This window comes from Sus scrofa, chromosome 9 (assembly GCF_054392235.1).
Source record: "Sus scrofa isolate SSC_HxYL_T2T_F1_AM1 chromosome 9, Sscrofa_HxYL_maternal_Yorkshire_Landrace_v2.0, whole genome shotgun sequence".
Lineage (NCBI taxonomy): Eukaryota > Metazoa > Chordata > Mammalia > Artiodactyla > Suidae > Sus > Sus scrofa.
In genome coordinates, this window is record NC_139391.1 from 90,324,769 (window position 1) to 90,350,393 (window position 25,625).

The 25,625-nt window shown below is 37.3% G+C and overlaps 1 protein-coding gene across 6 annotated transcripts in view; it reads right to left on the bottom strand.

Annotated features, from left to right (window-relative positions):
• Positions 1-25,625, bottom strand: part of CRPPA (CDP-L-ribitol pyrophosphorylase A) — a 294,345-nt gene that overhangs the window by 236,082 nt on the left and 32,638 nt on the right. For all 6 annotated transcript variants that reach the window (XR_014815911.1, XM_084977167.1, XM_021063407.2 and 3 more), the window contains exon 3: positions 24,834-24,983. Coding sequence is in view for 5 of the 6 variants with exons in the window: in XM_084977167.1 (XP_084833293.1) it covers positions 24,834-24,983 (150 nt within the window). In the remaining variant the exon portion in view is untranslated. The remainder of the gene's footprint in view (positions 1-24,833; positions 24,984-25,625) is intronic.

A 25,625-nucleotide genomic window follows, 5' to 3' on the forward strand; every position in this document is an offset into this window, starting at 1 on the left:
TTTTCAGTTTATTAAGCAAACACAACTATTAGCATGTATATTCATATCAGTATGTATTCATCAACATCTACCCACCATCTATTAACATAGGAACTAAACAGGGCTGCTCCTGGGTTCAGTAATAAAGGTTCAATGTGCAACACACTCACTCTCCTTGCTTTGCTCAGAAGTGAAAATTTGTCACACCTGACCCAGGTGTGTCCTGTATCATTGACTTGCAACAAAATGCTAGGCCATATTCAATACTACACACTGTCTGTGCCGAAGGCTAAGAAACCACAGAGTTAGTCTTTTCTTGCAGCTCTCCATAAATTTCAGATTAAAGAGTCTTCTTGGTTTAACTTCTCATTTCATCTAGTATTTCTGAAAGCCATACGTATTTCACCTTAAAGGAAGATCATATTAGTGACTGAAACATCCATTCACTGTAGAATCTTGAGTGAGAAAAAAGTGAGCTCAATTTGTCCAGTATATTTTTAGAGGGTTTTATTCTTAGTGGTTCCTCCACCAGTTGTTTACTCCTTGGTATTATTTTATTCCATCACCTAACAGATGGGAGAACACCGCCTCAATTTTAAACTGAAGAATTTATGTATTATGGATGTTTCATTGTGCAAAACGTTGATTAAACACAGAACAAAGCAGTAGACTTCACTCAAAAGACTAGTCTTCCTTCAATTTTGCTGTAAATTATAAACAATACAAGCCCTATAGTTAAATCCTATTTTGCAAATGAATTCCTAAGTTGTTGCTTTGTATATTAAGAACCACAGATAAGTAACTCTACCTATAGTTGTCCAAATGGAACACTTTCTACCGTGTTTTGTTGTTGTTGGGGTCACATTTAACACGATAGCCTGCCAACCACTGAACAACACAGCACATACTTCAGGCCACAGGAGGTAAAGTGAATTCTTTACCAATGGCTTCTTGACAGCTTCTATAGAAAACCTGGAATTAAACCACTGAAACAATTAAAATATTACAAACCCACTACAGCAAACTTTGTAAAACTCAGAGTCCCACCATAGTACAGCTACAGCTACTGGCCTACACCACAGCCACAGCAATGCGGGATCCAAGCCATGTCTGCAACCTACACTACAGGGCATGGCAACACCAGATCCTTAACCCACTGAGCAAAGCCAGAGATCGAACCCGAGTCTTCATGGATACTAGCTGGGGTTCACTGCTGCTGAGCATGATAGGAACTTCCATGAATTTATTATTTTATCAATTTATTTCTAGAATTTCTAAATGTACCTGATAAAAATAGAAATTTTTAATGAAAAAGTAGTATATTTTCAAAATATATTCCAGAGATATCCAACAGATTCTTACCAAAAAATTTAGTGTAAATCATGGCTCTGGAAACCACATACTATTACCATCTGGATTATCTGAGAATAGTTTATCTGCAGCCATTTTTAACTCAAGACTGCTTTTAGGGTAGTCATGCCTTCCACTGTCCTTAGATTATGTACAAATAGTATTGATTAACAGAGGAAATGAACTTAAATTATAAACTATTAAATGATATATACGTGGAAAATTAACTCCCTAGTGGTACTGCTTCATCCTGTGCCCAATCTTTTCTTCTCCGCTGTGAACCACCAAGAAACAGTATTATCAATCCTACACACACACACACACACACACACACAAAGCCAGAGATTCTCTGGTCAGATTAAGCTTTCAACTAAGTATCTTCATAAGGAATCTCTTTAGTTACTAAGAACAAAGTCCCAAATTAAATGCAGTTCTCATTAGGTTGCAGCAACAGAAGATAAAAAGGCGAAGTCCCTAGAAACCATGATGTCAACCTCAAGTACAAGAAATACTGCATTCAACTCTGTGGGATTTTCAGATCAGATCAGACCAACAAACGATCTTGCTTGTTTTGAAAGTTTTCAATAGCATTCCCTGAATTTACCCATCTAGAGGAGGTAAAGGTAAGTCACCAAGGATCAGAAGCTGAAAATAACTTTCATTTTCCCCAGCTTTCTTCCTTGTAATAATAAATTCCATGGAACTGTATCATCCGAAAGATCACAATAAAATGCACTCAGCTATCTCTCTCTTTCACACACACACACACACACCAATCAACAAATCCCATATGTCAGGAATTGTGCTAAGCATTAAGGACCAAATCTTTCTTTTCTTAAAAGTTCTATAGCACAAATAGCTCTTTTTAAAAATCAAACACCTCATTACTATCTACAGTATTTTTATGATACAGCTTAGCAAAAAAAGTAGATTTCTAATCCCCAGAAGAATATTTAAAATAAGGTTGCCTTTACTTGCCACTACTCCTCACTTATCTCCCCTTTATCTTTAATTAAAATGCAAGCTAAAATAAATAGATAAAATTGACTACAAATCCATCAGTTTCTTGTGCAGAATTACACTATTTTCTCAGTGTTACTGGCTGTGATCTACAGCAAGAGTTCCTTATGCAATTATGTTTGGGACATGCTAGCATTGGCAAACTTCAGAAACTTCATTTCAGAGACTTTAGTTTACTAACAGGCACTGTAAATATTCAAATGGTGGGTATCATGTCTAGCATTTCCCAAATATATTTTCAAAACTTAAGAGCAATGTCCCATGGAACACAACTTGGAAAATTAGGTTTTAACCCTTCCTAGTTCAGCTTTTCCACAGAATATGCTCCATCTCTCTCTCCCTCTTTAAGTGTCTACCCCGTTTTTATCCTTTTGTCTGTGTTTCTCTTTATTTCTTCTCTAACTCCCCCACCTTTAGCTGCTCTGCATCTGTTTCTCTTTCTCATCTTTTAGTTTCCCTCTCTTCCTTTCTCACATACACACCTTTTTCTAAATTCTAACTATTGGTATCATGCCAACCATGATATCTCTATATCAATAATGAGCCCATATTTAATAAGTGAGCCTTTGATTACACATCTTAAGAACTTATTCTGAACCTACTAGTTCAATGTAGGCATCTGCTTTGTATTAGTCACTGATGTTATTGTTTCCAGAAACATCTCAAGTAAAAGCTTAAACACTTTAGCTATTTCATCACATAGAGCATTAACCCACTAAATCTATCTAATGTGGAAATTATCTACTAGTATATATAGAGAAAATATGCCTGATCTGTTAATCTTGCATGTCTACTTAACCATAATTAAAACATCAAAGGAGACAAACATTTTAGAAAGTGGTATTTCCAATTTAAAGAACAAGACATTTAGAAAATGTTTATTTGGTACTAAAATATAATTTTAAATAATTAACATAATAGATGTAACATGTAAATAGTATATAGTCAAGGATCAACTTTTGTATATTTGGCTCTTAAGTATTTGACATTGATACTCAACTTAGGAATAACAGACTTATAAAAAGCACATGAAAGTCAAGCAGTATTACTTGTTGAAGGAACTCAGCAAAGAGCCAAGTTTTCAAAAATTTTATTTAATAAGAGAAATAAAATTGGCAGATATTATGAAAATAAACCTTTTAAGAACTATGAAAATTAAACAAAGTTATGTCCTAGAGTTTGAATTTTCCCTGTTTTGCCATACACTCTTCTGAGGAAAATGGCCTTGAAAACCAATTACCTACAACTGCAATGACAACCAGAAGCCTGGAAGTAATTGAGTAAGGGAAAGCAAAGTTGGAGTTTCTAAAAATCCCAATTCTCAGGTAACTGCCATTATTTGACCTGTCTAGAAGTCCCCTGAGAAAGCCCAGATTCTAAGATCTGTCTTTACTTGACCTGAGATGGAGCTTTCCAGCACAGTGTTTCCCTGGGAGCATCAGCTTTAAAACTATCAGTGCTATTTACCACTGCAGCTGCCCAACATGGTGTTAACAAATAAGCTAACCAAAACAATTAATAGGAAAACTAAATGGCTTTTATTATGTTAAGATACGTTCCCCCATGCCTACTTTGGTAGGAGTTTTTATCATGAACGTATATTGAATTTTGATGTCCACTGGGGAACTTGAAAAGCTCCAACCTATACCTAGGAATCTAGAAAAGGCCACCTATACACACGGGGCTGTGCACTTAATAAGCAAAGACTCTACACTCTCACTTCTGGCTGATCTTTTGCATCTTTATAAGCTGATGAGAGGACTAACTGCTTTTCTGAGCATAGAAAGCATTCCCCCACAGAGAAAGCTTCTAGACAAAGCTGAAACATTGTTAGTTTCAGATATTTGAGGAAATCTCTAACCACTACCTAACTGCTACAAGCTAACTTAATATACTTCAAATGGCTACATATGACAAAAACTACAAATATTAGAGAATTAGTTCAGGACAGTCATTGAAGAGTAGAAAAAAACATAATATTTAAAACATAAATGCTAGGGGAATTGGTCCCAATTTTCTTAAGTTTCCATGTTACTAAAAATAACCAGTTCCACAAAAAATAACAGATGCAAAGAAACTGGAAGATAATTACTGAATAATAATTTAAGAGAAAACTGTCCTAAAGCAGCCTAGACCTTGGGCTTAGTAAAGGAAGACTTAAATAAGATTTTCAAAATAAATTCAACAATTAAAAAACTAAATGTAAAACTATCATATAATCCAGTGATCCCACTCCTGGCTATATATCCAGAGAAATCTATAATTCAAAAAGATACATGCATGCCAGTGTTCACTACAGCACTATTTACAATAGCCACACCATGGAAACAACCTAAACATCCAACAATAGAGGGATGGATAAAGACTATATGGTACATATATACATATATAGACTATTACTCAGCCATAACAAAAAACAAAATGCTGTCATGTGTATCAAGATGGATGGGTCTAGAGTTAAGACAAAGTGAAGTAATTCAGAAAAAGACAAATAATCATATGATATCACTTCTATGTGGAATATACTACAAAAGGATACAGAAGAACTTATTTATAAACTAGAAACAAACTCAGACTTCCAAAATCACACTTAAGGTTACCATAGGGGAAACAGTTGGGGAGTGGCAGGAGAAATTAGGAGGATGGAAATAACATATACACACTACTATATATAAATCATAATTAACAAGGACTTACTGTATAACACAGAGAAATGGACTTAACTGTCTATAACCGGGAGTTCCCGTCTTGGCTCAGTGGTTAACGAATCTGACTAGGAACCATGAGGTTGTGGGTTCGATCCCTGTCCTTGCTCAGTGGGTTAAGGATCCAGTGTTGCCGTGAGCTGTGGTGTAGGTCGCAGATGCAGCTTGGATCCCACGTTGCTGTGTATCTGGCATAGGCCAGCGGCTACAGCTCTGATTAGACCCCTAGCCTGGGAACCTCCATATGCTCAGGGTGCGGCCCTAAAAGGACAAAAGACATAAAAAAATAAATAAAATGGTCTATAACCTATATGGGGAAAAAAAATGGATATATGTATGTATGTAACTGACTCACTTTGCTGTACACCTCAAACTAATACAACACTGAAAGTCAACTATACTCCACTAAAATTAAAAATAAAAAATACAATAAACTGAAGTAAACCGTGTCTAAAGAACTAAAGTATAAGAAATTTGCCTAATCTGTTAGATGATATTAATCAAGTAGAAATTACTATTAAGAACCAGACAGAAATTCTGGAATTGAAAAGTATAACAGAAATGAAAAATTCACTATATAGACACAACAGTATGGTTGAGCAGTCAGAAGAAACAATTGGCACATTGAAGACAGATCTTATATGTTGGTATGCATGATAATGTCCCACCTAGGAGGAAAGGAGAGAAAGGGGCAAAAAGACTGTGAAGAAGTAATGGCTGAGTAACTCTTAAGTTTGATAAAAATGTTTTTCTAAACATTTAAGATTAACTCCAAATAAAATAAAAAGCAAGAAAGAACATATCTCGATACATGAGTGCTGAACTGTCAAAAACCCAAGACAAGAATTTTGGAAGTAACAACAGTGAAGTAACTTATACACAAGACTCACTAGTAAGATTTACAATTTCTTAATGGAAACCATGGAGCCAGAAGGCAGTGGGAAAACATATTCCAAGCCCTGAAAGACTGTCAACCAAGAATTCTATATCCAATGAAATAATCCTTCAAGACATGGAAGCAACCTAAGTGACCATCAACAGAAGACTGGATAAAGAAGATGGGATACATGTATACAATGGATTATTACTCAGTTGTAAGAAAGAATGAAATAATGCCATCTGCAGCAACATGGATGGAGCTAGAAATTATCATACTAAGTCAGACAGAAAGTCAGACAGAAAAAGACAAATATCACCTGAGATCACAAATATGTAGAATCTAATTTTAAAAAATGGTACCTAAGAACTTACAAAACAGACACAGACTCAAAGATTTTGAAAACCCAGTTATAGTTACCAAAGGGGAAATGTGAGTGAGAAATAAATTAGGAGGTTGGCATTGACATATACACACTAGTATTTATAAAATAGTTAAGTATCAAGGACCTACTATATAGCACAAGGAAATCTATAAAGTACTATGTAATAACCTATATGGGAAAATCTGAAAAGGAACGGATGTGTATGTGTAAACTGTTTCACTTTGCTATACATCTGACACTAATATAACTAATCAACTCTTTGCCAACAAATTAAAAAAAAAATCCTTCAATAATGAGGAAGAAATTATGACATTCTCAGGTAAGCAAAAAGTGATAGGATTTATAGACAGTATGGTCTATAAAAAAATACCAAAGTGGAGTTCCCACTGTGACTCAGCAGAAACGAACCCAACTAATATCCACAAGGATTCAATCCCTCACCCCACTCAGTGGGTTAAGGATCTGGTGCTGCCATGAGCTATGGTGTAGGTTGCAAATGCAGCTTGGATCCCGCATTGCTGTGGCTGTGGCATAGGCCTGCAGCTGTGGCTCCAATTCTACCCCTAACCTGGGAACTTCATGTGCCACGAGGACAGCCCTAAAAAGGAAAAATAAATAAATAAAAAATTAGTGCTTGTAGTAAGATGCTACACCAAGATGAGATATACCAAAGATACTGAACTTCAACTAAAAAAATATACCTATATCCATCATTTATTCCAAATTTTTAATTTTTATAAGGTTTTTTTGTTTTTTTAACTCAGTAGCTATTATATGCCAGGTGCTGGGCTCAGCATTCACAGTAACTCGGTGAACAAGACTACAACTTACAGGGGGATAAAGCTAACAGACAAGTAAACCAGACCAATAACATAATTACAGACTAAAATAAGTACTATTAAGGAAAATTTTAGAAGGGAATTATAAAAGTAGGAGGAAGTATAGGTAAGAATGTTTTATAAGGAATGACATTTAAGCTGTTCTCTACGGGGTGAAATTAAACCAGAGCATAGGGAAAAGCTTGTGCTAGCTGAGAAAATAGTATCTGGCTAGTCAGACTTACAACGCTGCTAAAACCACAAGAATGTTACAGATTCAAGCACCCATTTTCTTCATGCCAGAAAGTTCATGTTAAGAAGGAAAAAAAAAAAAGATATTAAAAATAAAATAGGGAGTTCCTATCATGGTTTAGTGGTAACAAACCCAACTAGTATCCATGAGGAAGCAGGTTTGCACCCTGGCCTTGCTCAGTAGGTTAAGGACCCCGTCATGAGCTGTGGTGTAGGTTGCAGACACCGGTTGGATCCAGCTTTGCTGTGGCAGTGGCATAGGCCAGAAGCTACAGCTCTGCTATGACCCCTAGCCTGGGAACTTCCCTATGCCACAGACGTGGCCTTAAAGAGACCAAAAAAAAAGGGGGGGGGTGAAATAGCAGAAATAAACCCAGTATCTGTTGACTACTCAAGAATGAAATATTGGTCATAATTTTTTCATTTCCCTATAGAATTTGACACACACACACTTGCCATCATCTCATAAATGACAAGCCTATTTGCTTACTGCACTAATGCCAGGATTAGTCACATGGCTTACTTTTTGTCCAACAAAATAAAAGTGGCAATGTGTTAATTCCATGCCTATACCTTATGAAGAATCACATTTCTACTCCATCTCTTGTAATTTCTACCATTGTTATGAAATCTTCCAACATTAGTTGCAGCCCTTAAAGCCTGGGCTCCAGGAGAAGCATACATAGGGCAAACTGGAAGCACAGCTTTCCGCAGGGAGCCAGCAAGGAGCTATAATAAGACAAGCCATAATGAGAGCCACCCAGTCAAGTCAACTTTTACCAACCAACCCCAGCCAAACCTGCAGACCAAGTAAGCAAGAATGACTGTTGTTGCATGCCATAGAGTTTGGGGAATATTTGTACATAGTAACAGCTAATAGAGACTTGTAACATCAGGCACTGTACCAGGAACTTCACAGGTGTTAGTGCAAACTTCCCACTGATCCTTTGTAATAGGTACTCCTTTTAGCTACACCTATTTTATCAATAAGGAAACAAACTGACAGGCTGAATAACTGCTTACAATCACACCATTAGTAAGTTTAAGAACTAAGAACCAAACTCAACTGGTCAGATTTTTAAAGTCAAGTGGCTCTTCATTACTGTAATTATATCCCTTATCCTAAGTTGGCTTCAGTTTGCTAACAACAGCATCAGTTTAACAATAGCATCAGTTAGTATATCCTTGTCTTTTTTCTTTACTTTTTTTTCTTTTTTTTTTTTTGTCTTTTTGCCTTTTCTAGGGCCACCCCCGCGGCATATGGAGGTTCCCAGGCTAGGGGTCTAATTGGAGCTGCAGCCGCCGGCCTATGCCAGAGCCACAGCAACACAGGATCCGAGCTGTGTCTGCAACCCACGCCACAGCTCTCAGCAACGCCGGATCCTTAACCCACTGGGCAAGGCCAGGGATCGAATCTGCAACCTCATGGTTCCTAGTCGGATTCATTAACCACTGCGCCATGACCGGAACTCCTCTTTACATTTTTAAGTGTGAAAAAATTATAAAAAATAAACTTCAAACTGGAATTGGTGTTTCCAAATTTATTTTTGTCATTCTTGACACCTTAGGATCTACTTTACCTGGACGCATACTAATGAGAGTGCTACCAAGCTTCAATACCATTTTAAATGATTACAGTGTTTCATCTTCTAGAAAGTAGAAGCCAACAGGTCCACCAGGAGTATTTACTATTTACCATTTAAATTAGTTTCTAAGAAAATATTTTAATTAAATTCAGTTTTTACAAAAATACTTAACTGAAAATAATACATTATTGACAGATGACATCATAAGTTCACAATTTGATACACAGCATCCTCTTGGAAAAGAACATATGATGGCAAGAATATTCCTTTTAGGAGTAAACTCAATTTAGTAAACTCCTTCATCTGAAGTAAGAAAGCCATGGTAAGTATAAGAAGTCAAACTTAAAATGTAGCCCTCAACGTACAGTTCAATTTTTTGATGTAGTAGTACAAGGCTTTATACACCACCAGGACATGATGATCTTTAATACGGTTGAAAACAAAAGGCACTTACACTTTCCACAATTTATCAGAATTAGGTACAAAGTAGACTAGCCTACTTCTAGGGACAGGAAGTCTGGCTTCTCAATACTCTTCATTCCATTTAATAGTTTGTGGTAGGGAACACAAAGACTACACAAAATGGACTGTCATTAGCCCCAAGAGGCTGTGGACATATTTTTTTTCAACTTACACAGAAACTTGAGATTGTTTTAAGGGCAAGGAAAAAAAGTCTGACCAAAGCATCTTAAAATTTTTAGTTTTTCTCGAGTTCCCATTGCGGCTCAGCAGAAATCAATCAGGCTAGCATCCATGAGAACGCAGATTCAATCCCTGGCCTCACGCAGTGGGTTAAGGATCCGGCATTGCCATGAGCTGTGGTATAGGTTGTAGGCGCCGCTTGGATCTGGCGTTTCTGCAGGTGTGCTGTAGACTGGCTGGCAGCTGCAGCTCCAATTCAACCCCTAGCCTGGGAACCTCCATGTGCCATGTGTGTGGCCCTAAAAAGGCAAAAAATAAAAATAAAATTTTTAGTTTTTCTTAGAAATGGAGGATATATGCCTTCCTTATAGTTTTATTATTCTAAATACTATAATAGGCAAGATAAGGGTATGTTCCCAAGAAAGGAGTTTAGTGTCATTAAATGCTTCAGTTTTAATACAATGTTCCCCAACCCCCACCCCACTACACTACAGCCATTAGAAAATAATGTAGTCATCCTCTTTTTAACATATACTCATTCCTCTATGGCATGTATATCAAAAACATTCAATATTAGAACTAAATCTCAAAGTTAAAAAGATAAACACAGATAAAGACAAATGACATACTAATGAAAATGCACTGTTTAATATATTCACAACTAACCAGCTAAAGAAATAATATCTAGTCTTTTTATCCTGGGTTACCAAAGCTTATTAAAAGGTATTTGCCCAAGTAATTATAGATTTTATGGCCAAATTTTATCAGAACATATTAGCATATACATGTCATTGTAAGACTCAGTTTCAGGAAACATAATGGGTATTATCATCAGGCTGTTACTTTTATTTTGGTGTTACCATTTAATAGACCCTTATTGACCTTTTTAAGTGTCCTCGACTTCACTACCAAATGGACCTATCACATTCCAGTTACTCTGCCCTCCAAAAAGTACTTAGAGAGCTAGTTGCCCTTTCTGTGTGAAAGAAAAACTTGATGTTAATTTAACAAAACAAGTATCAGGTCAAATAGCACATTTTAAATCAGTGTCAAGGGACCCAATAGCCTTGAAGATACATACACTCCTCCACAGTCGATTCCACTCTCTAAACAATTCCAACTCACACAGCAGTCAGCAACAGCCAAAAACACCTGCTCAAACTCGAAGTTTCAACTTAGCAAGCACCCAAATGAGAGCTGTCAAAGCAAAGGACAAGCAGCTCTATATCATGTAATAAGGATTTACTACCTGTTCGATGAATACATTCTAGCGTCCAATTGCTATGTAGAAATTGTTTTAAAGGAAGAAGTTTATCATTGAATAGAAATGTGATTTAATATTTTAGTTATGTAAGCTAAGGGTCAATTATTATTGGAGTTTTATATATAAAAGCCATTATTTTTTGCTATTGAAAGAAACTTTTTCCTTCTAACTTAAGCCTGAAATCTCTTTCAAAGCAACTCTTCCTTCTCTAATACAGTGTAAAATATCCTTGCTGATTCATCTGAAAAATGTGTTTTGTCTAACTTGTCATATGTTGAACCCCATCTTTCCATCAGCTCAATCTGCTTGGCTTGCTTTAATATCTCATTTCCATTCATGTTCATGGCACCAACCAAACGACCATTAGATGGTCCTTTCAAACTCTACTCATCTCAACATATCCCGTCCATGCTCATTGGCAAAGTATAATTTGAACACACACAATTCCAGGGGAAAATATTCTAGGTTGCTTCTAAATCTCAGTATTAGAAGAAACTTAAAGACATTACTTTTATAGAATTAAGTAAGTTTTTACATGTTAGCACTTTACAAGAGACTGAACAAACTGAAACAATGGATTTACAATAATGTGTAGCTTCCTTTACTTGCTATTTCTAGTTATTTCCTTCTCAACAACCCAGCAAAGATATTACCCCCTTTTATGGTCAAAAATATCAAGACTCCAAAGTATAGAAAATTACTCAACATACAAGTAACAAAAACTAAAACTTAAGACCTGTGCAATTCCACACTTTTTATTCTTACATGATGATTGCAATGGATTGAAGTCCCAACTTCCTTGTGGGAAGCGGGTGTTTGTTCTCCCTGCCTAAATGTACAGGCTGGACTTTAACTGTTCTGACCTATAGGGTACTACAGAAGTTATGGTGTGCAAGATCTGGACACGGGCTGGAATAAGACTGGCAGCTTCTACTCTGATCTTCTGGAACCCAGGCTATCTTCAAATTCATTGTTCCATTCTTTAGTTCACTGTTGATCAGAGCCAACAGTTTCAGTGTGTTTTGGTTTTGTTTTTTAAGTCAAGGATATATTTCAGTTCTCAGATTTCCATTTGATTTCTTACCCTTTCCATATTTTGTCCTGAAATTCTTTATCAATCATCAATTATATCAACCTTGTTTATCAATCCATGTCTTATAGATTCTTCAATGTATTTGTCATAGTTTTAAAGTCTTATATTGCTTTTTCCAACCTCTGGACCTTTTTCTATTGAGGTTTCCTTAACATGTCGCACATTTTTAGTATTTAATAATTTTGAAATACATCATCTATACTCTTCTAGAATACTGACGAAAAGCCAGAGGTGTTTCCCAACACCCTTTAACACAGCAAGACTCCACCTCCTAATCCCGTCCTTCCTGTGGGTGAGTAGCTCATCCTCCACCAGGCTTCCAGTTGATGTTATCCCCTGGGGTTCTTGGACTGCTGCCCCAGACATGCAGATATCGAGGATCAGCAACAGCTTGAGGAGATGTTATATGTGGGTTTCCAGTTTCCCTCTTCTGTGGATCCCCACATTCCAGAGTATCTCCCTCAATGGCCAACTTCCCTGGCTTCTCAGGACAAAAAAAAATAGCTCTCTGCCTTGCCACTACAGGGACTGAGAAGTGATCTCAGGGAAAAAACACTTCACGCATGGTTCAATGTTTTGTCAGGACTTGTAAACTACACAAGAGCCTGAGCAGGAAAGAGTTAAGGCATGCTATAATTATTGCACATAGTGAATAACACTAAGAATGAATACAACAGAACTCTAAAAAACATACTAAGTCTGAAGGAAAACACCTACGGAAGGAATAAACTCAGAAAGGGGGCGTCTATCCAAGGCTGAGATTTGGATCACACTGGAGCAAGTATGGCTGTGGCCCACTGTACAGTGGAGAAGTTTAGCAGCTTGACTTGAGCCAAAGACTGTAAACTGGTCAGCAAGCCAAGGCTGCAACTTAGAAACCATGATGAGGACTGGCAAGCCGGAAGCCCCTCTGGATGGCCAGCAGCCTCAGACTGATGAGCAAGGAACGGTGTACAGGGACTGACAAGCCCAAAGCCTCCTGCTAGAGTGCCAAGAAACCAAGGGTGGCACACACAGAACTGCAGTCCAGGACCATGAACAGGAAATCCTCCAACAGTATGTCAGCAGGCACCATCTGGCAGACAGAGAATGGCAGGCCAGAACTCGCATCACAACTCTCTGTAGAGTAAATGGCACCAAGGGCCACACACACATGCCCACGGCAGCTGCTGGGGTGGAAGCACACCAGATTCAGGATGCAAAAACCCTTCCGCCCACAGTGTCTCTTCAGCGCCCTCCACTGATGAAGCTTAAAATTCCTCAGCCAAGCAAAGATTTCCATGGGATCCAGCAACACTGATGACAGGATTCAGAGCTGAGCGGTGCACTATGTAAATAAATGTCAGTCTTACCTAGTATGATTTTCTGCTTTGCTTTCCAATTTTTACCCACTTTTGGTCCCTCCTCATTGCCCTCATACAACTACATACATGTATTTCTCTATTCACCTTTCTCTATTCATGTCTCAGTCGCTCTCAACAGAGATAAGATTCTGGAGTTTTTAATTTTTATCCATTGGAAGATTGGCTATTCAAGCAATTCTGTCATTACTAAGAGCCAAACTCCCCGGGAAATGACTGGGCACAGAGTCCAGAGAATACCCTACACTATTTTGTTTCAGACTATCTACCATGAGGTTTATGAAGTGTATTGGCCAGCATGGCAATCATAGTGCTCATAAGTTTCACTCCAAATAAACTCTTGTCCAAAATATTCTCAGTAAAAAAGCTGATTTCCACTAGTTCTAAAAGAAATTGAATTTATTCAAAAACATATGAAAATAACTCCTTTAAGGCCCAGATAATGCTAAACTACATCTCAAGCTTGTTTTGAAATATCAAACCCTTTCCCAAGATACTAACGCCCACAGATAACAGTGGCCATTAAAAACACTGACATCAACTTTGAAATTATGTGTAGGGAAGAGATTAGATTTTTATTTGTTAGAAGTCCACGATACTTCAGAACATGTTCAAGGGCATGTAGTTTGAAAGGTTGGACCCCACTCAACTATTTCAGATATAACTATTCTCTATAACAAAGTTGGTTCCTAAATATGCCAGATTTAATATTAGCATATAGTTAATAATCTTTTTATGTCACTATGATTTTTCAGTGTTCTAGGCAACAGCCCAATAAAACAAAACCCTCCCGGAACCACTTAAAAGAAAAATTTTCCTACTGGTTCCTTTGGCAATACTTTGTGAAACACCCAAAAAGAAAGCTGTATTACAAACCTCCAACAACTTTGGCATAAAATACCTTGGAAAATTATTTTATAAGAGACATGTGTATCTTCTAAAAATGGTTAAGAAAATAATTTAACAATGACATTAACAGTAAAAGCTGTTTGTGTAAGATATAAGTGGACACAGTATGGACAAAACTCCAGCTGAATTAGATCCATCAGTCTTGGGAGTAAGGGATTATAGGAAATAGACTTCAGGTTTTGTGTTCCTGGAAAAAACATGGGAGCAGAAAGGTAGGTTGAAGGATAAGAAAAGGCATCACTGATGAGTCCGCCTCACCAGATAAGCTCATCCTGCCAACGATGGGCAGGAAGCACAAGAAAGTCATGGAGGCATATATGTAGCTACTGCCTCAACTGGTTTCCAGCCCATTGTCTGACTGATGGTGAACTAGGGCTAGTAATCATCAATAGTTCCAATAGACAAGCTAGATGGAGTGAGATGGTGAGGAAAGGGTGGAACCTACCAGGCGTCTTTGGGTCTTTTGGTCACTCCATCTGATAGAAAAAGACCTTAGAAAAAAACGGCTCCTTCTTCATTTCAGCCTTAATTAAATTCAGCCAGAGTTAATTAAAACTCATTAATTCTTGTGGCCTGTCTAACCAAGAAAAATAATTCCCAATTTAGCCAAATTAACACAGCAACACCCACCACAGGTAGGTATAAATCAGATACCCCCACAACAGCATATAATTCAGAGATGAACAGAAAAGAATCATTAATTCATCCACCTAAAAAAATTAGTTTGTGAATTCAATTTTAAAATTTATATTCCTTCATGATAAAATACATGCTTAAAATATTTCACCATAGTTCTTCCCTCATTCTACAATTTTTCTGAAAAAAAAAAAAAAGCCTCAGATAGGAATTTAAGCTCTTAAATTTTCCTAGGAAACTTTTTGGCCATCAACTGATAACAACCAGGGAATAGCTTAATATATATACTACACAAATCAACATCATAAGCCCAAACCACTAAATGAGGTAAGATTTCATTATCTGACTCTGGATTAACCCACACCTAGCAAGTGAACCAAAGTTTTTCATTTTGAACCTTACTTCTTTCCCCTAAATAAGAGCATCTCTTTGCTAGTAGACAGGACAGTCTATGATGTGATCATGGAATTCCTTGGTCATCTGCAGCTCTGTCATTTTTGGAAGAGGATGAGTTAGGATTGACTGTATGCCAGTGTCTGTCAGGTTTTTTTCACATACAAAGCCTGGAATTTGACTACTAGTTATGTACCATTGTTCAGTGTCTAATTTCTCAAGCCTCCTTATGAATCCTGCCCTCTCCCAACTGTGGTCTACAAGTCAGTACCTACTGTGAGGTGCAGAGTACTGCAGTGAAAGATCAAGAAGAGAAAATAGTGCATTTCTCAGTTCATTTCCATTTGAAAAAGCAGCTTCTCCTGCCAAATTCTGTAACAAACAGATCAGGATTTTAGAGATATAACAAAAAGCCATTGACAGCTCCAGGAGGCCCTTTTGCCTACTGCTTATAATAGTAACTATTTCCATTGTATGCCTCTTCCCACACATTGTGTTCCCTGCCTTTAACTTTCTTACCAGAAAAAGACGTACAAGAGATTTCCAGCCATCTCCAGACTAGCAATTTTTTCCCTGGGATCTGATTTTTCCATTACAATGCCATGAATTTAGGACAAACCACAGGAAGAAAGTAACAACCCTATTACTTTTGCTATCCTCTCTCCAGTCTAATTCCATGTCCTCTATTTGCCTGATCTTTTGTTGTTCTTGCACACACTTGTGATTGGACTTCATCCACACTGCATTTTTAAAAAAATCACCTAATGCAGGTAAACACAGATGTCCATAGCTTTCTTAATACAGTTCCTAAGGGAACAAACGTGAACCAGAGTAAGAGCATGGGAGGAAAACAAACAAACAAACAAACAAAAAAAAAATACCCTCTGTAGGGTTTCTACATTACATCCAGTTTTCTACTCCATGGTACGTACATAAGGAAAATAAACTTAGCTTCTGTTTAAGAGCATTCCATTATTTTATACTATAAAAAGTCCTCACAATTTTCAGACTTCTGACAATAATATGTATTAAACATCTACTAGGAGTTCCCATTGTGGTACAGCAGAAACGAATCCAACTAGAATCCATGAGGCTGCAGGTTCGATCCCTGGCCTTGCTCAATGGGTTAAGGATCAAGTGTTGCCATGAGCTGTGGTGTAGGCCACAGATTTGGCTTGGATCTGGAGTGACTGTGGTATGGGCCAGCAGCTACCGCTTCAATTCAACCCCGAGCCTGGGAACCTCCATATGCTGCAAGAGCAGCACTAAAATGCACATCTAAACAAAACAAACAAACAAAAAATTCTACTAGATTTGAGGCATTAGGCTAAACAATGAAGAAAGAAGAAAAGATTCAGAGTAAAATACAGTCAGTATTTTACTGTAAAAAGTGTATTATTATTCCAAATAGCCCAAGCTATCCTTAAAAAATTGGAGGTATCACATTTCCTGATATCAATACTTACTACAAAACTACAGTAATCAAATCGGTGTGGTATTGGAATAAAGACAGACTTATAGACCAGTGGAACAGAATAGAGACCAGAAATAAACGCCTACATTTTTGGTCAAATGATTTGGTGCAAAAACTATATTCAAAGGGGAAATGACAGTCTTTTCAACAAATGATGCTGGGAAAAGAGGATATCCACATGTAAAAAAATGTAGCTATGCTCTTACCTTACACCATATACAAAAACGAACTCAAAATGCAACAGAGGCGGCCTTTCTGTTTGAGTATATGGGAGAGCGAGCGAGCTAGTGAGTGAGTGCAAGCATGTGTGAGTGCGAAAAAAAAAAAAAAATGCAACAAAGGCAGTTCCCATTGTTGCTCAGTGGTTTAAAAAACCGCCTAGTATCCATGAGGATGCAGGTTCGACCCCTGGCCTTTCTCAGTGGGTCAAAGATCCAGCATTGCCTTGAGCTGCAGTGTGTGTTGCAGACATGACTCAGATCTGAGTTTGCTGTGGCTGTAGTGTAGGTTGGCAGCTGCAGCTCTGATTTGACTCCTAGCCTGGGAGGATCCACATGCCGCAGGTGCAGCCCTGAAAAGAAAAAAAAATGAAACAAATGTTTACGCACAAAAACTAAAATTGTAACACCATTAGAAAATACTCTTTAGAAGAAAATTCTCTTTAGAAGAACCTTAGGGGAAAACATCATGATGTTGGCTTTTGCAGTGATTTCTTGGATATGACACCAAAAACATACACAAAATTCAATAGATGAATTAGACCATATCAAAACCAAAAGTTATACAGAATACACTACCAACAAAGTGAAAAGGCAATCCACACAGAGAAAATATTTGAAAATCCTATTTGATAGTGTTATTATCCAGAATATAAACTCCTGCAACTCAGAAACACAATCCAATTTTTGAAATGAGCGAAGGAATTCAATAGACATGTCTCCAGAAATATATAAATGACTAATTTTTTTAGAGATGGCCTCTTCCCAAAGATAAAACTTTTTGATTTAAAAAATATGCCAATATGATGATATCAATACAACTGATAACATTTCAACTTTAATGGTTATTGATTTATCAAGGATTTGTCATATTCTTTGTGCCAATCTTGACATGCTATAATTTTTCTGGAAGTTTAATAATAGTCATCAAGTTCCAGTCCAATATGGCAGCATAAGAAGAGCCAGAACTCAGCTCCTCACATGGACACAATGAATCTACACCTTACACACAGAGCCATTCCTTCTCAAGAACAGAGGGTTGACTGAACAGCTTCTGTACAACAAACAATAGAGGGAGAGAGGAGACAGTATCAGTACCAACTCCAACCACCAATGTAGCAACATGCAGTGAGGAGGGACATCATGGAAGAGCCTGAGCTAAGACTTGCCCACCATAGGGCACCATGGAGAATAAACAGTGGCTTTAACGACATCTATAGGACATGAAGGAAATCTAATTACCAACCATAATCCACTAGGGATAGGTCTAGTGGGGAAGAGCTGAAACTCTATCACATTTCTTGATTCCAAAGTACAATACCATGTTCAGTACTCAGGATTGTGTGATAGTGGGATAAAGTCAGAGATACTGACTAACCATAGAACATAGAGCTTAGAGATAACCCCACGTAACAATGCGCCACTGATCTCCACCAAGGGTTCTGAGAGTAATAATAGGGAAAAGACAGTCTCTTTGCCAACTGGTGCTAGGGAAACTGGACATCTAGACACAAATTAACTAAAATGGACCCCTATATCATACACATGATTAAACTGCAACTCAAGTTTTAAATCTAAGACCTGAAACTATAAAACTCCTAGAACAGAGGAGAAAGTTTCCTGATAGTGTTTTTGCAATGATTTCTTGGATATAGTACCAAAAATCTAAGAAACAAAAGTAAATACAGACACATTGGATGGCATGAGACTAAAAATCTTCTGCAAAGGGAAATAATCAGCAGAATTAAAGAGCAGAATTAATTAAAGAATGGGAGAATATATTTGCTAAACTATGTATCTGATAAAGGGTCTTATACTTTAAATATGATTGCTAACATATGATAATCCTCTATTAGTTTCAGGTACATAACAATTCTGTATTTGTATACAGTGCAAAATTATCCCATTAAATCTAGTTAACATATGTCACCTTACATAGTTACAAAATTTTTTCCTGTGATGAGAAATTTAAACCTGAGGTCAATATTCAAAATCTGAAACATCAGCTTAAAAGCAAGCAACCAAATTTACAAATGGACAAAATAGTTATTCACTCATTTCTCCAAAGATGACATATAGATGGCCAATAGGTATCTGAAAAGAAGCTCAACATCATCAATCAACAGGAGATCATAAAAATCATCTCATTATAATTAGGACTGATATTATCTAATGGAGAAAAAGTGAAGAGTTGGCAAGGTTATGGAGAAATCAGAACCTTTCTACACTGTTGGGGGGGGGGAATGTAAAATGGTATGTAATGTCCACTAAGGAAAACCGAATGGAAGGTCCTCAAATAACAAAAGAGTGGGGGGAAAAGGCTGTTCTTCTAGCCCCATTCCCCTTTAAAATACCTCCAAACTTATAGTTATACAAAGAAATTTTATCAGAATTTCACTATATTTCTTATAACAATTCTTTCAGAAAGTCAAATGACTCACTTCATTTTATAATACAGCAATGCTACAGAAATCAAGTCAAGACAGCACAAGAAATGAAAAAGGATAATTTCACTCAACACAAAGGAAAAAAATCCCAATATCAGGTAATTGAATCCAATACTATGTATATATTATCCTCCATCATGTTCCATCAAAAGTGATTATAGGAGTTCCCGTCGTGGCGCAGTGGTTAACGAATCCGACTAGGAACCATGAGGTTGCGGGTTCGGTCCCTGCCCTTGCTCAGTGGGTTAACGATCCGGCGTTGCCGTGAGCTGTGGTGTAGGTTGCAGACGCGGCTCGGATCCCGAGTTGCTGTGGCTCTGGCATAGGCTGGCAGCTACAGCTCCGATTCGACCCCTAGCCTGGGAAACTCCATATGCCGCGGGAGCGGCCCAAGAAATAGCAAAAAGACAAAAAAAAAAAAAAAAAAAAAGTGATTATAGTTCCCTGTGCTATACAGCAAGAGCTCATGGCTTATCCACTCCAAATGCTATAGTTTGCATCTACTCACCCCCAACTCCCACTCCTACTTCCTCTCCCTCCCCCTTGGCCACAAGTCTGTTCTCCATGTTTGTGAGTTTGTTTCTTTTCTGTAGATAAGTTCATCTGTGTCATAAATTAGATTCCAGATACAAGTGATTTCACATGGTATTTGTCTTTCTCTTCCTGACTTACTTAGTCTGAGAGTCTCTAGTTCCATCCATGTTGCTGCAAATGGCATTTTGTTCTTTTTTGTGGCTAAGTATATGTATAAGTGGGTCACTTTACTGTACAACAGAAATTGACAGAACACTGTAAATCAACCATAATAAAAAATTTTAAATAAAAACCCAATAGCATAAACATTATAGCAATTAGTGTTTATGTTATCAAAGATGGTTCAGTGTAACTGTGCCTTTCATGTTAATTCATCACATTAGACAAAAAAAAAAAAATCACATGATGCTGCTGGATAGAGAAAATCAAAATTTTTTAAAAAAGGGTTAGTACTTGTGATTTTGTTAAAAAAAATTAGCCAATAGTTAAAGATCAGTTCAAAGGCTTTCTATCAAAATACCTTCAGCAAACAGACTCAAGTTAGATATAGTCCCTTTAAAGACAAACCTACTCTACTTCTTTGCTCTTCTCCAACAGGATACCAAAGATCCCAGCCTGGTGCTATCTCCTCTGTGTATGACTGAGCCTCTATGACCTTAGTTACAACTGCCCAATATCTGCTCAACTCAGGAAATGGTGAATACTTTACTTTCTACAGGAGTTTCACAAAGCAATGTTACACCCTTGATAAATATCACAAGGCCACATTTCAGGCCCACAGTAATGAGTGAGCCACTCAGTGGATTTATAAATTTTACCTAATATTCCAGTTTTCTATAAATGCCTTGAAAATAGGTATTTTTCCCTTGGGATAATTTTGTATATTTTTAGGCTAAGTATAAAAATTCAAGAATAAAAGTATTTACTCTTTCAAATCTTTTCTTTCCTGAAGCCTAGTTACCTCCCTCCCCTCCCTACAAGTTTCAGCTGATCATTTGTAGCCCTTATAACTGAAAATAAAAGGCTGACCACAAACTCCTTATCTTCCCACCGCATCTACTAATGTATACCTGTACCCACAAATTGTCTTCCCTGCTGTCCCTGTCATCCTGTATAGATAGTATGAACTATCCATACACCATATCCCATGCCCTCTCGATACAGAATCAGCCTCTTCCTCTCTACTAAATTATTCCTTCAGCATATCAACACACTATTATGTCATTCACCTGAATATAAACTTCATTAAAACCCCCTTCAACCACCCCATTTTTCTGCTCAATGTGCATAGAAGCTCCTCTAAATAGTGGTCCTCCTATTCTGTAGTCAATCAATTCCAACCAGGTTCCCATACCCTACTCCCCAAATAAACACCACAAAAGAAAGCCGTGAAAGCTCATCATCAGTTCTCAATTTTTTTTTTTTTTAAAGACCACTACACAGCATTTAGTAATTGCTCAAACATTCTTAAGTCCTTTTCTTCACTAGGATTCTGGGATATGACCTTCTTACTCTGTGGCCACTCCTCTTCTGAATAATACCCTTCCCCAAGATATCTAGGTCCTAATTTCCAGAATCTGAGTATGTTAATGTATATGACAAAGGGACTTCAAAGGTAACAGATTTTGAGATGGGAAGATTATCCTGGGTTATCTAGGTGGGCATGATGTAAATCACTAGGATTCTTCTAAGAGGGAGGCTAGACAATGACATTGAAACCAAGAGTTTGGCATGGTTTGAAGGATAGGCCAGGAGCCAAGGAATGCAGGTGGCCTCTAAAAACTGGCAAAGTCAAGGAAATAGTCTCCCCGTCGATGAAGGAACATAGCCCTGACATCTTGATTTTGGATTCCTGACACCTAGAATTTTATTTTATTTTTTTTTTAGTTCCATAAATTTGTAGCAATTTGCTACAGCAATAATAGGAAACTAATACATCTTCCCACACTCAATATATGCACCAGGGTTCAGTTTTTGTACATCTTATTTTCTCTATATCTATCTTTGTTTTTAGTCAGTTAACTCCAAGGCATTAAATATCTGTAGGACAACAGTTTTCAAGTGCCTATCTTTACCTGGACCTTTCTACAGAATTATAGTTTCATATGTTCAACTATTTCCTTAACATTTTTGACATTCTGTCCAAAAGAAATCTCAAATTTAGTTCATCAGTACCAAACTTCATCTGGTCACATAAAACCCATCTCTTTCTCTAGCATTTCCCGTCTCAATAAAGAGCAACCGTATTTTAGTTATTCAGAAAAAATCCTTGGACCCATGATTCTTCCCATTCTGATATCCCCATGTATGACCAATTGGCTTATTCTCATTTTACCTTTAAATATATTCAGAACACCAACACTTCACACCAAATATGCCATTATCAAAATTGCCTTAACTGTCGCTATAGCTTACTTCTTCCCTTATTTTCTGTAAGGCACCATCCCAAGTGACAGGGTGACCCCAAAGAAGTGGGATTCCATACAATACCATACAGTCTTCCCATTTCATTCAGGGTAAAAATCTAAAGCCCATACCATTGCCTTTACGGCCCTCTAAGACATCAGACCCCAGTCCTCTCCAACCACATCTTTTACTCCTCTCTTCATCCCCACCCCATGATGCCACTCTTCTCTAGCCTGGATCAACCTTATATTCTCTGTCACGTACCTAAAATAATGTTCTCCCAGTTACCTGCATGACTCATCCCCTCACTTATTTCCCAATTTAGCTTAAATTTTACCTGTTCACAGAGTACTTCTAACCACTCTATAAAAACAACTTCCCACTCCTGGAACTCTGTCCTATTTTAGTGTATTTTATATTTGAATTACATTATTGTATTTTATAATTATATATTTGACTCTATTCATTATAATCAAAACACATATGTATAAATCATATAGACCAGACAGAACTATTTTACACATATTCCTTTTACATGCCTTTATGATCAAAAGTAATTTTGTTAAAAACTTTTATTCAAAACATCCAAAAATGCTTTAAGTGAGAATTCCTTATCTGAACCAAATAGTTATTTTTTGGTGACTATGTTCTCAATTCTCCCAAGAATGCAAAAGAGGAGAATTTATCACATAGAATAGATGCTTAGGGTGGTGGTTCCCAAAATTCATTGTCATTTGGGATCACGTGGGAAGCTTGTTTGTTAAAACAGAAATAGGTGGGCCTGATTCCCAGAGTATTAATTAAGTAGGTCTGAGGTGGAGTCCCAGAATTTGCATTTTAACAAGTTCCAAAACATGTTTATGCTGCTGATCTGGGAACCATAGTTTGAGAACTAGTGTCTCAGTGCATTAGGGTTTAAAACACTGTTGAAACATGCATTCTAATGGGACAATGATAAGATAGTATTAAATTTTATCAAATAGACCTACAATTTATTCACTTAATGTAAATGTTATATAAAGATGAACAAATTCATTAATCTTAAAAAATATTAGAAATATTAGGCAGATGTGTAGCTCAGCAGTATTTAGGCTCTAAGATTTCTCAATGGAACATTCAGAGGTTTTTTCATAGCATAGCATTTAATTACTGACCAAATACAGGTAAATTTCTGTATAACAAATTTTAACAATACAAACAATGGCCAATTATTCATACCAGTAAAACTGGTTCTAATTTATGTTCTCTATATTTAAAAGAGTTAACTGATAGTAATTGATATCAATCCATCATGTGATTAACTACTTTCTATATGAATGCAGTAGTTTATTAAAATGTCACTATTTATGTTAATATTAACATTGTCTTATATTCTTAAGGTTCCTATCTCTATTTACTGATTGTCTAACATCAGCCAAGCACTGTCTTAGCTGTTTTAAGTGATCACATTTCATGGGCAAGTTTGACACGCATAAGACCTGATATTTAATAACTGTTTACAATCAGTAAATACAAATGAATGGCAGTAAAATTTATAGGTACAATAATGTTTCCAAGACAAGGAAACAAAGACAATCCAGTGTAATCTAAACAAGAATGATTTGGTATTTTGAAATCACTCATCTTTAAAATTTTAACAAACTGTCTATACAGCTGTGCACAGTATTTATCACAGCAAGGCTGACATTTCTATACTTCAAAAGACCTGCTCACCAGGTGGGCCCTCGGCCAGCATCTGGGAACTGGGTTCTTGGGAGTGTTTCCAGTCAACAGTTAACTGATAAGACTGGCTCACTGTGCCTAGATGGTTTATATGCTGAACACCTGCTCTCCTCCAGGCAACCTGAAATTTATGTGAAAGGCAGAGGGTATCTACATGACCAACCCAACACCTTAGACATCAGGCCTCTTTTTTTGTTTTTTTTTTGGTCTTTTTGCCTTTTCCAGGGCCGTTTCCCACAGCATATGGAGGTTCCCAGGCTAGGGGTCTAATTGGAGCTGTAGCCACCGGCCTACACCACAGCAACATAAGATCTGAGCCGCATCTGCAACCTACTCCACAGCTCACCAGCGATGCCGGATCCTTAACCCACTGAGCAAGGCCAGGGATCGAACCCACAACCTCATGGTTCCTAGTCAGATTCGTTAATCACCGCACCACGATAGGAACTCCCATCAGGCCTCTTATAGGCTACCCTGGGGAGAAACATCACACCCACATTGCTGCCTTTTCATTAGTACAAAGGTGTGCTTTTTGTGAGAACTTTCAAGGGACAGGGCATAAAGAAGATTATGCATGGATTCCTCTGCCTGTGTCTTTCTCTTAAGATCCACAGTAACATATCCTGACTACTTCCCTCACATCAATTTGAGCCTTCAGTTAAACTATATACAGACTTCCATGAGTTCTAGCCAATCTCCAAGTGTAGGGCTGTCTTGGCAACTCCCAGCACAACAGTTTTTTCAAGAAGCCAAGATTCTTACCTGCCGATATGCTTCATAGATCACATCGAACAGAAAGGCCTGTGGCATTTCACTTGCCCTGTGTCTGGCACGTTCCAGTGAGTAGTCTAAGCAGCCCTCTGTCGAAGGACTAATGACAGTAGATACAAGAGGTCTGATTGCTCCTGAAGCCTGAAGGACAAAGACACAGATAACATATTTATTTCACCTAGAAAATGTTTTAAAGTCAAATTTTCAACTCTGCATCTTTGTTTTTGAAACAGATCTTATACCTTCAACAAGCTACCATAATATTTAAACGAGTCTTAATTGGGTTTATAAATTATTTTGAAACTAAAACCAATCTCATATCACTACAGTTCCACATAGTAAGAAGTAGTAATGAATTTATTATGGGTTCAAAATACTTTTCATCACAGGCCACTGGAATCAAATACTTTTTAAGAAGGATGCTAAGATACAACTGGGTATTCCCTGAAGATGGGAGGAAAAAGAGAGACTACTGTCAAAAGAACTGCAAAGGATTACATGAATATTTACTCATTAGTGTGCCTTCAAATATTTTATTTACACATTAGATAATTAAGGCAACATATCCTGTAAGATCCTCAAAATGAGATTCAACCACCACCCAAAACAATGAATTTATGTCTTGCTCCACTTCCAGTAAAAATCAGCTCCCTTCCAATATAACCTCAGAGCAACACTCCCTGAAGCAAAATATCCATTGATTTCAGTTGCTCTGATGAAAGCTATTTCATTAATAGACATATCTAAAAAGACACCTTATCTAATAGATTTTCCCTTCCCCTT